A 12,891-nucleotide genomic window follows, 5' to 3' on the forward strand; every position below is an offset into this window, starting at 1 on the left:
TTCTTGCCCTAGCCAGTTTGACTCGGACTGAAGGATCAAGGGTTTGAATCTGGTTAAGGTCATATACCTCAGTTGCAGGATCGATCCCTGGCCCTGGTCCAGGCCATGGTAGGGGTACATGCAGGAGGCAACCAACTGATGTGTCTCTCTCACATCGATGTTTCTCTCTCTATGTCTCTCCCCATCCTTTCCACTCTCTCTAAAACTCAACAGAAAAATAACCTTGGGTGAGGATTAACAAATAAATAAATTCTTGATGGGAATCTATGTTTGAGGAAAACACAGAAGCTCACATAAATTTGAATCCTGACAGGGATTTTCTAAAGCTTTGCAGATTCCACAAAGTCCAACTCCAGGAATATTAGGTGACTTGATGGATGTCACACAGCTGGTTAAGGTAAAGCCAGGACTAGAACCCCAGAAATTACAAGAACAGGATGCTGTATGCATTTGAGCTTATAGAACACTCCTGCATATATCAGTGTTAGATTTTTAAAGTATTCTTAAAAAATCTCCAATTGCACAAAGTCCCATCATATATGCACTTAAATATATGTGCTCAGGTCAGAGGGGGAACATGAGGTGCAGGCAAGAAAGGGGAGACACTAATGAACATGTCCTGAGTGCACTCTTGGCCTGGGTTCTGAGTGTCTCACATAATCCTTACTGCAGTCCTACCACGTGATCACTAACAGTGCAATTTCAGACAGGAGACACGGAGGCAAAGAGACCATGAGGAACTTTCCCATGGCACAGAGGCATTCAAATGGAGAGCATATATACAAATAAGTGGTCCATGCTTCATGGCGGGCTGAGAGAGGACACAAAAATAGACAACTCTTGTGTGCCAAACTGTTCGTGTCCAAAGAGTATACATTTTCTGAATCACATATATATGATTTGAACTGTATAGATCAAAATATTGTGTATTTGAATTCCTTCCCGACTGTTTCATTTTCTTTTGCCAGAAATTAAACCAGGAATAACCTATGCAGAACCCTTGCCTCAACCATCCCCCAGTATTTCCTGACACATATTTTTGCTGACAGTCCATCCTAACTAAAGAATGGGGTTCAACCTGACATTTACAAAATTACCAGGTAAGCCATAGGGAAAACTGCGAAGTACTTGATCGATAACTGTTATTCATACTATGTGGCAATTTGGGGGTTTTATAGGCCACTGAACCAACTAACAACATAAGCCAGCATTTAGCCTTGCCCTTCATCAAGTATAAAGCAGCACCCAGGCAGGATGGCATACTGAGGAACACGTAACTAGCTATCCCTTCATTTTAACCTGTGTTTCACCTAGAGACCATTGAAAAGGACAAGAAAGATTAAATTAATAACATCTGGGGAAGATTTTTATACCTTAACTAAAGTACATATTACTTTGCAGAGGTAATAAGTCTAAACCAAGGTTCACTGAGGTTACCCAGGAGGCCAAAGGCAACATCTACCATTGTACTGGGTAACTATTTAGAAAACAATCTTGCAAAGGCAGTTGTGCCTTGGTAGTAACACCCTATAATTTGCATGACTTTAGTATTTCATTCCCACCTGACAGGAGAGCAGCAGTGACATATTGTTGACGCTTTCACATTCTGTCCCAAGACTGACATGCCCCAATGAGCAATAATATAGCTTCAGCAAAAGAAAAGGACCATGATTCCTCACCACTCTTTCTATCATTCCTCATGCGATGGCCACTAATGGGACAGACTGTAATGAGTGCCTGAGTTAGAGAGCGAACCCTAGGTACTAGATACTGTGCACAACGTGTTTGCAGACTATTGAACTTTCAGATGGTCCAGCAAAATTAATCTCTATGCCATTTTACAGTCAGGAAGTGACTAAACCAGCATTGCCAAGTAGGACTTTCTTCAATGATGAAAATTCCCTTCACCTGCACCATCTGATATAGTCGCTGCATGCAGTTAATGCTCTATCTTGCAGCAAATCCTATGCCTTCCTCCAGCACACACAGATACACACAGACCCCCTTTCACACAAACACAGGCAGCCACAGTTCACACCCCAACACACATACCTCAATAACACTCACATACACTGGCACAAAAGCTAATTTACTATGGAACTCCAGTGCCTAAGTCATTGTTAATTTAATATAAAAGGAGATGGAGGGAGGAGGGGAGCAGGGGAGAAAATAACAAAGAAATGTTTACCCTCAATTATCACTCTGCATCAAAGTCTACACTAAGTAATACAGAAAATGACATCCTAGTAAACAAGAAGCATGTGAGAAAATAGCCTTCACTGTAAAACTGGCTTCTAGTTCTTCTTAATTGAATCCTCAAGGTACCTGACATTAAAACTGTTCCCTTATCTGGTCACATTCTTTATGGACAGTGAAGTAGGCGGGGTAATACTGGCTGGGTGAGACAGCCACTCCTTTCCACGCCTTTGCTCCTGAGCAGGAGCAGTGCGGGGACACGCCTCTGAGCACACACACAAGCCTGGGGGCCTGGGGCCCCACACAGAAGGGAGAAATGGTGTAGGACAGGGAGCCTGGGGCCCCACACAGAAGGGAGAAATGGTGTAGGACAGGGAGCCTGGGGGCCCCACACAGAAGGGAGAAATGGTGTAGGACAGGGAGCCTGGGGGCCCCACACAGAAGGGAGAAATAGTGTAGGACAGGGAGCCTGGGGCCCCACACAGCAGGGAGAAATAGTGTAGGACAGGGAGCCTGGGGCCCCACACAGCAGGGAGAAATAGTGTAGGACAGGGAGCCTGGGGCCCCACACAGAAGGGAGAAATAGTGTAGGACAGGGAGCCTGGGGCCCCACACAGCAGGGAGAAATGGTGTAGGACAGGGAGCCTGGGGCCCCACACAGAAGGGAGAAATAGTGTAGGACAGGGGGCCTGGGGCCCCACCCAGCAGGGAGAAATGGTGTAGGACAGGGAGCCTGGGGCCCCACACAGCAGGGAGAAATGGTGTAGGACAGGGAGCCTGGGGCCCCACACAGAAGGGAGAAATGGTGGTGGTACAGCTGGCAGAAAAAAATCATGACTAATCAGATTTAGTTCTAAAACAAAATTGAGACAAAACTCTCTATTAAGTTTAAAGCTTTCGAGAGCAGCCCACACATGGCTTTTCTTGCTCCTTAGGAACCAGTTTTTTCTTCCTATTAGCATATCCTATATAATAAAAAAGAGAAACATGTAAATTGACCATCCCTCTGCTACACTCACCAGCCAATCAGGAGTATGCAAATTAACCCAACAAAGATGGTGGGTTAATTTGCATACACAGACACTGGGCAGAGAGCAGAGCGGGAGAGCGGGCAGAGAGTGGAGTGGCTTGGGGAACTTGGCTCCTTAAGCTGCCAGACGGAGAGCAGAGAGGGAGAGCTGGCAGCTTGGAGGACTTGGCAGAGTGGGAGGCCTTGGGACAGAGACAGAGCAGGAAGGGAAAACCAAGAGTGTGGGGAGCACCAGGAATTCTGGGAATAGTAGTTCTGGTGGCAGCCCCAGGACTGGAAGTGGAAGCCCAGAGCATGGGGAGCTCCAGGAATGCTGGGAATCGTAGTTCTGGTAGCAGATGGATCTCATAGACCAGTGGTTCTCAACCTGTGGGTCACGACCCCTTTGGGGGTCAAACGACCCTTTCACAGGGGTTGCCTAAGACCATAGGAAAACACATATATAATTACATATTGTTTTTGTGATTAATTACTATGCTTTAACTATGTTCAATTGTAACAATGAAAATACATCCTGCATATCAGATATTTACATTACAATTCATAACAGTAGCAAAATTACAGTTATGAAGTAGCAATGAAGATAATTTTATGGTTGTGGGTCACCACACCGTGAGGAACTGTATTAAAGGGTCGTGGCATTAGGAAGGTTGAGAACCACTGTGGTGGTTCTCAGAACCCCCAACCATAAAATTATTTTCGTTGCTACTTCATAACTGTAATTTTGCTACCGTTATGAATTGTAATGTAAATATCTGATATGCAGGATGTATTTTCAGGGGTCGTGACCCACAGGTTGAGAACTGCTGCTAGAGCAAAGTGAGCCTGGCGCAAGTTACTGTTGCGGTGGGGATGGAGGGAAAGCAAAGGTGAGAGACATAAGTAAAATCAGAGTGTCTAGGAAAAATTAAAGGGTTAAAGGGAAGTTACCCTAAAACTTCCAGGAAATCTCCACCAATGAAGCAAAGAAAAAAAAAAAGCCTCTATTATTCTGTGAGCAACAAACCAAACTGAGTTGGGGTCTCAGACAATTCACTCACATGATTGCAAAGACAGACAGAAACTCCCGGATTAGAGAGGGCTCCCCCGAGGGCTCCCAGATTGGAGAGGGTGGCAGGTTGGGCTGAGGGATCCCCACACCCCCCAGTGCATGAATGTCATGCACCGGGCCTCTAGTTATTTCATAAAAGGACCCGTAACAGACGTTAATAATTTAAGCTGCACTGTAAATGTAGAATTTGGAAGTGAAATAATAACCTAGCCCAACCCACCCGACAGACTGCAGAAGTCCTATATTCCAAAACACTGATCCCAGACACAAGCTGAGGAAGCAAACGCTGTGAGGGACACAGCCCACAAGCTGGACAGGAGGCTGCCTCAGAGCCACAAGGCAGTTCAGTACCACTGTGCAGCCAGGTCATTCGTGCAGGACTTTGCATGTACAGGGCAGAGTACAGAGAAGGGTTGTTTCTACCATTCTGATTTTAGACTCTGTATTTAATAATCACCGTGATTGATTAGTAAATTATCACTTAATATGAGTGCTTGTGTATACAATCAAAACTTTGAAATGCTATGATGATAAACTGAATATTCACACAATTCCTGGCCGACCAGGGAGGCACGGGTCCTTCCGTTCCACACTGGACATGCAGAATGGACCCAATGCACAAACACTGGGCGCTGAGCTGGGCTATACCTAGTAGGCTACAGTTAGTGTACCATCCGATTAGGATCTACAATGGCTTTGAAAACCACTCATCAATAATTGTTTCAAGTATAGCTACCATTTCAGGAGATGATGTAGTGGCCCCTTTTCAGGCTGCACCCCTCAGCTGTACCACTTATCCCCTCTCCACTTTCCTAGGGATCTCGTCTGGGTTAGACAAAAGTGACTGCTACTAGTTTAATTGGGGAAATTAATTCAAGCAGATATCTTAACACAGGTGAAACTGCACCTCTTAAGGAGCGCCTAAGGCATCGATGCTGACGTGGATCTTGGGGTGCTTAAGCCGCCAAGACTGCACACTTCATTATGTCAAACAGGTTTCAATGATCTGTTCAAGGCAATATCTGAAACTGGCAACAGGAACCCAGATGGCAGCTGAATCAGGTATTTGCACTCATAAAGCTTATGGGTACTGTCATCACAGGCTAGTCCAGGTATAAATTATGAGCCTGTGTAAAGATATTTAAGCCAGGAAAACCTGTTTTTACAAACACTTGTAGCAGGGAATAAAAGGGAACGAATTAGAAAGAGGGCAAGAATACTCACGAAGAGCCTACACTTAAATTTCAGGCAGCAATTTAAGAACCTGTTTTTGAATTATAATCATTAGACCTTCTCTGTTTCACTTCTTCAAAGAAGGGAACCAACAACAACATATATACTACAGTGCCTCTCATGTAGGGAAATGAGGGCCAAGTTCATGCAGTTACCTCTAGCACAAAACCACTCCAAAACACAACTGGTAAACATTATAAATTAGTGACAAGTAAAAACACAGAAATGACCTTCCTTGTAACTTTACATCTAAAAAGTTCATTTTAAAATTGTGTTAGTTCAGGCCCTAGCCAGTTTGGCGCCGTGGAGACAGCGTCAGCCCATGGGCTGAAGAGTCTGGAGTTTGATTGCAGTCAAGGGCTCATATCTCGGTTACAGGCTTGATCCCCGGCCTTGGTCATAATGGGGTGTGCGGGAGGCAACCAATTGCTGTCTCTCTCTCACATCGATGTTTCTCCCTCTCCCCCCGCCCGCTTCCACTCTCTCTAAAATTGAATGGAAAAAATATCCTCAGGTGAGGACTAACCAAAAAATAAAAATTAATAAAATAAAAATTGTATTAGTTAAGGTTTTCATACAGAGTAGGTGACACAGTGGAACCGAATGGCCAAGAGTCTTACTGGGAGAAATGCCGCAGGGACGGCAGGCTGTGTGCACGCCTGCCCCAGGGAGCAGGGGCACTCAGACGGCAGTGCAGTGGGAGAAGGTTTTCACCAGACGGACGGAGTCCTCCAGCCACTCCCTGTCAGAAGCTCCTCCTGTCCCAGGAACAGGCTTGCCCTCATACCCTCGCTGTGCTCAGCAAGGGGTGGTGGCAGTCCATGGGAAGTGTGGCATCAGCAAGAACACGTCATGGGGTCAGAGCGCTGAGCCAGAGCTGCTCATCAATTAAACGCTTTGTAGTAGGAGATCCCAGAGGCTCCTTTCGTTGCTGTCACATAAATCTAATGCTGATAAACCATTTCAGTGATTATGTGACAGATGGTATAGTATGGGTTTTTCACACATGAACTGAAAACTAAAAACCCACCAAAAGTAAAAGGTTTAAAGATTTCATCGAAGTGCAATAGGTAAAATCTTATAAATACATATAGGTACCAGCCTATAACCATTTTTTAATCTTTCAATTATTGTTGGCATTCAATGTTATTAGTTTCAGGTGCACAGCATAGTGGTTAGACATTTATACAACTTATAAAGTGAACCCCCCCCAATAAGTCTAGTACTACAATATTATTGGCTATATTCTCTATGCTGTACTTTACATCTCTGTGACTAGTCTGTAACTACCAATTTGTACTTCTTCCTTTTTTTTAAGAAAGTGCAAGGGAGGAAGGGAGAGATAGAGAGAAACATTGATATGAGACACACTGATTGGTTGCCTCCCACACGTACCTGGATAGGGGTCAGGGATCAAGCCTGCAAACCCAGGTACCTGCCCTTGATCTAGAATCTACCCCGAGATCCTCCCATGCACCAGCTGACACTCTAACCACTGAGCAATGCCAACAATCCCTTCATTTGCCCTCCCACCCGCCAACCTTCCTCCCATCTGGCAATCATCAGTTTGGCCTACACCTATTTTTAACAAGTTGTTCTCCTTGATATTAAACTAAAACATTAAAAACAATTGCTTCTATTCCTAAAAACAGTCCCTAAAGCTTAAGTACTATAAAAAAGTCATTAGCAAAAAAATCAAAATGACCCACTAGCTTTACTTTTTCTCTTGACAATTAAACAACTCAAAACTGGCCCTGATCAGGTAGCTCAGGTGGTTGAAGCATCATCCTGATCCCCAGTCAGGACACATGCAGGAGGCACACAATGAATGCATGAATGGGTGCAGCAACAAAATCACTGTCTCTCTTTCTCTCTCCCTCTCCCCCGCCCATCTCTCTCCATCTAAAATTAGTAAATAAAAATTTTTATAAAGTCAAACTTATTTAAAAACCCACAAAACTTAAAAATGATAAAGAGGAAATGATAGTTCAGATCATGCCAAAGACCACATTAAAAGAAAAACCATGTGCAATTTTATTTCCTTATTATATGAAATTTCAATTTTCTGCCCTCAGATTGTGTTGAATCTATTTGTAATGATACCAAACACTGATTTAAAATTCATGATAATTTTCATTAATATTATTTATTTTCATTTTCAAACAGCACAGAGAACCGGAAATATCACATTTTACTTACGGGACAATGGGGCGGGGGGCAGATTGAGGGATGAGGCCAATAATTCTTTAGTCACTCAAAATTTCAACAATTCACTAAACTGACACTTTACATCACTAAAGACATTTTCAAAGTCTCCCCAAATGGCAGCGGTCTGCTGTGAGGGAGGCCAGGCAGCTATGAGCATGCTGTGCAGCACTACAGTGACATATCCGCTTCTCCCGCAGATACCGAGCTGCTCAGCCAAGGGAGCCACATTCCAAGTAATGCCAGCGATGGCCTCGGAAGGAATACCACCCTTAACAACGAGTTCGACACCATCATCATGCCTGTGCTTTACCTCGTTGTATTCGTGGCAAGCCTCTTGCTGAATGGTCTAGCAGTGTGGATCTTCTTCCACATTAGGAATAAAACCAGCTTCATATTTTATCTCAAAAACATAGTAGTTGCTGACCTCATAATGACGCTGACATTTCCATTTCGAATAGTCCATGATATAGGATTGGGACCGTGGTACTTCAAGGCCATCCTCTGCAGATACACCTCAGTTTTATATTATGCAAACATGTATACTTCCATCGTGTTTCTTGGGCTGATCAGCATTGATCGCTATCTGAAGGTGGTAAAGCCATTCGGGGACTCTCGCATGTACAGCATAACCTTTACGAAGGTTTTATCCATTTGTGTTTGGGTGATCATGGCTATTTTGGCCTTGCCAAACATCATCCTAACAGATGTTCAACCAACTAAAGAAAATATTCATGAATGCATGAAACTTAAGAGTCCCTTGGGAGTCCGATGGCATAATGTAGTCATTTACCTCAAAAGCGGCTTATTTGTGGCTGTGCTGGTGATCCTGATTGGGTGTTACATAGCCATATCCCGGTACATCCACAAGTCCAGCAGGCAGTTCGTCAGCCAGTCAAGCCGGAAGCGGAAACATAACCAAAGCATTAGGGTGGTGGTGGCTGTGTTTTTCACCTGTTTTCTACCATATCACTTGTGCAGAATTCCTTTTACTTTTAGTGACTTAGACAGACATTTAGATGAATATGCACACAAAATCCTGCATTACTGCAGAGAACTGACACTTTTCTTGTCTGCGTGCAATGTGTGCCTGGACCCAATAATTTACTTTTTCATGTGTAGGTCATTTTCAAGAAGGTTATTCAAGAAATCAAATATCAGAACCAGGAGCGAAAGCATCAGGTCACTGCAAAGTGTCAGAAGATCAGAAGTCCGCATATATTATGACTATACTGATGTGTAGGAGTTAAAGGCTAGGAGACCTCCCCTTGTATGTTGAAGTCGATATGTACAAATTGCAAATAAATGTTTCTTTTGATTAACCTTGCTTCAGACCATCAAAATATGGATAAACAGAAAACTAAAATGGTATGAAATCTGGGTATAATTTGAAACTACAAAAACCATTAAGGCAGACCAAAAGGTGAGGTAATAAAGAGGTAGTGCAAGGCTGAGAGGCAGGGTTCATGACAGAGCTGAAGGGGCAGAGGCAGAGAGCTGCAGCAATGTGAGGGCACAGCGACATCTCCTGGACACCCTGCTGCTCTGTTCGCCCTGGGGTGAACAGAAAGTATGGAAGATAACTCCACCTAGCCCTGAAGTTTGATTCGGGAAAGAAAATGCTGTTTTCAATACAATTCATTTATATAACAGTAAATATTGATTCCTTCTCTGAAGGAGTAGGACCTTTGGCCATCACCCTTTTGCTGTGTTTATCAGTGTCATATGCATGTTTTTAAAACTTGTGTAGTGTGGGGGGTAGTTGGGAGGAGGTTTGATGACACTGTTTAAGTAATGTATTTGAAAGATTGAATTCAATTAACTGATTTTAAAATTAGGCTATTTTATAGAAAGAAAAGTGTGGCTGAATGTAAGGGTGAGACCCTGAACTTCGTTATTATTACGTACCTATTCTGCATTTAAATACTTGTGCTGAAGGTAGAGAAGAGAATATGGAAGCTTGGCTGATAATTGAGTATATGTAGTTTATCAAAAGCCAATTTTTAGAAAATTATTAGTGAAATACTCTTCTTTTTAAGCTTTAATAATGATATCATTCATTTAAAAAGATAACCTTCGGTTGAAAAACAGAGTTCAATAAATCAAGCGCAAAAAGTATAAACAACCCTCTAAATCTTACAATATTTTCCCCTTAAGAAAAATCCTTGAGCCTTCACTCCAAAACCTCCAGCTGCTCGAGTATTGCTCAAGTGCCCGATTTGTTGCTAAAGCTGAGGAGGAGCTGGGGAAGCATGAAGGGAGGCGGGGTAGTGACGGCACATTTGCTGACAAAAGAGGACATTATAGTGAACAGAGATAAAACACACACCCCTTTATGAAAGAACAATACTTTATTTAAACTCTTTTAAACTATCTGCAAAATTATTAAAAAAAAAAACCTAAGGTGCGCAAAAGAGGGAACAAGAATAACTTGGCTGAACAATGACAACCCTCAGAAGGTACAAGAACAGAATTCGGGGACTGCTAATCGTCCAGAAGGTGAGTCAGGTTTGGCAAAGGGATTGGTAGTGAAGGAGTTAAAAGAATTATCTGAGAATCTCTATCCAAGTATCCATCTCTCCATCAAGATTCTAATCCCATGAATTCCAGGGGCACTTCAATATGCGAATATATTCACCTCAGTTGGTTATTTGAATAGCCACTTCCCTCCCCCAATTGTGTGCCACTAGCTAGCTAGGTTAAGACTGCCATGCTCTACACCAGCTAATGTGAAAAAAAGTTTGAAAGGCTAATTATTTTCTCCGCCTTCCCCATATTACCGAGGATGAATGGCAGGTAACCTATATAAAGTGAAGGGAGCAGTATTGAGGCTGGAAAAATACCCTCAGCATAACATCCTATCCCTCCATTCCCTGTTTCTTTCCACTACATCACAGGTCCCAGACAAATACCTCAAAAATGATATTACCCTCTTCACTATGTGAGTATGTATGTGTGTATATATGACATATAAATGCATGATCACTTAGAACCCCATAATTAAGAATCTACCCTCTTTAATAGCATCAAATGGCTCCATTTAGCACTATGGAATTTACCAAACACATCTCTACCCCAGACCTCAACTCTGAGGTCTTTAAAATATTTCAATTGTATTTTAATGATTCTATAATTGGAACACTGTATAGTGGGCACAGTTAATGTTATACTGATTTTATTCTCTGAAACAGGAGGCCCGGTGCACGAAATTCTTCCCCAGGAAGCGGGGGGGGGGGGGGGGGGTGTGTCCCTCAGCCTGGCCTGCGTCCTTTGGCAATCTGGGACCCTTCAGGGGATGTCAGGCCTTAATCAGTAGTCGGACATCCCTCTCACAATCCAGGACGCTGCATGCACCAGTGACCATACTTTTTTTTCATACAGGTGGAAGGCATCTTGCTGTTGTATGGGGAGCCACATTTTTTTGCCCTGATTATAAAAAGTAGTACATAACATCCTTCTGACGCAGTAATACCATTTTCCCCATCTTATGGGTGGAAAAACTGAAGCAGAGAGAAGTTAATTGGCTTTGTCACACAGTTATAAAGTGTCAGAATCTGCAAACCAGAGTTCAAGCATGTCATCGCTGCATCATCCTGTTTTTTCAGTGTTAGAGTAGCTTTGCCAGGTTTTAATTTTTAAATCTAAGAGACTGTTCCCAATATATAGGGTAGGGTTCCTAGGCCTGGCTGGCGATCAGGCCCATCTGTGGGGCAACCAGCAGGCCCCACTGGCGCCTGCCTTGGCTGGTGGCCTGGCACCGCTCCACCCCCCTCCGCCTTCCCATCACTGCTGTGGCCAGCCCTGTCCTCCTCCCCCCATCACTGCCATCAGTCGCCTCCCTCTTCAGGGGGAGGGGGGGAAGGCAGACGCTCAATGCAGGCGCTGCCCCAGACCAGGGGCAGCGCCTGCATTGAGTGTCTGCCCCCTGGTGGTCAGTGTGCGTCATAGCAACTGGTTGTTCCGCTGGTCCTTCTGCTGTTTGGTCGATTTGCATATTAAAGTTTTACTATATAGGATTACATTATTGTATTAATGGGACATCTTATAATACTATCTCCATTAAAAATAAATTGTGTTACAAAAACCATCAAATTCATACTGCTTATGTTTCACATCAAGGCCCATACTCTGGTCACAAAAGTTATTTATCCTGGTCAACCAAGAATAAATTATTTACATGAGTAAAACATTATCAATAGAAATATTAAATATTTGCTCATGTTAGAAGCTAGTACAAAATACATTAGTACTGAAAATTTTTAAATCAATTGCTAATTTGGAAATAACCCGAAATCTAACATTTCTTACATGGAGCTTTTGAATAATATTCAGTATTTCAGGATCCTCTCAGAAAGTAATAAATAACATAGTTGTTCTTCCTATATGCCCTTGAGAAACATATTCAATCAACTTCAAAAAAGAAAATGTTTCTGTTCTTTCTAAAACTCACATTCAATGAAACTGATATGTAGAAAATATTTTGGTGTATGTCTTACTCTCTGTATTCATTATCCTATTCACACCATTCTTTTCTCATTTCCAAACAGTACACCAGTAGTTTTCCTCAACCACAGCTTTAAGGGAATGCTAACTAGGAAAATTCATAAACTTAGATTAAACACATGTGTGTACAAGAGTCTACAGCCTAAGCATAAAGAAATTTTATGATAGCCATGGGGAAATGTGATATACCAGGAAAAAATAAAGAAATGTGATATGTTAGGGGGAAAAAATTAAGAAAACAAAGACAAAATAAACTTTGGGGTCCCTTAAATTTTATAAATATTTTTCCCAGAATAAATACAAGAAGATAGTTAATAAATACTTATTAGGCATTTACCATGTAAAAAAAAATACACTGTGCTCAACATGATACTTAAAATAATCTTTGATATCCCTAAGTGAATTCTAAAAGTAAATATTTCTTAAGGTCAAACATTTTCACATTTCAACGGAATGCAAGCATTTCATAGATGCAGACTTATTTAACACTGGAGGCCTGGTGCACAAAAATTTGTGCACTCAGGGGGGTCCCTTAGCCCGGCCTGTGCCCTCTCGCAGTCTGGGACCCCTTGGGGGATGTCCACCTGCTGGCTTAGGCCCGCTCCCTGGGGGATTGGGCCTAAGCTGGCAGTCAGACATCCCTCTGGCAGCCCAGGAGCCCTTAGGGGAATAT

General features: G+C 42.8%; 2 protein-coding genes across 2 annotated transcripts in view; one reads left to right on the plus strand and one right to left on the minus strand.

Moving 5' to 3' along the window:
- The window catches only part of MED12L (mediator complex subunit 12L), a gene marked incomplete at its 3' end in the record, with an annotated part of 370,596 nt that overhangs the window by 123,746 nt on the left and 233,959 nt on the right, over nucleotides 1-12,891 (minus strand). The gene's annotated exons all lie outside the window — the stretch shown is intronic.
- On the plus strand, nucleotides 1,067-8,958 carry GPR87 (G protein-coupled receptor 87; the record flags this gene model as incomplete). The annotated part of the gene is made up of 2 exons (XM_081087426.1): nucleotides 1,067-1,100; nucleotides 7,916-8,958. 2 exons carry the CDS (start codon nucleotides 1,067-1,069, stop codon nucleotides 8,956-8,958), a joined length of 1,077 nt encoding a protein of 358 aa, XP_080943552.1.

The sequence above is a fragment of the Myotis nattereri genome (genome assembly GCF_964212035.1).
Source record: "Myotis nattereri genome assembly, chromosome: 3".
NCBI lineage: Eukaryota > Metazoa > Chordata > Mammalia > Chiroptera > Vespertilionidae > Myotis > Myotis nattereri.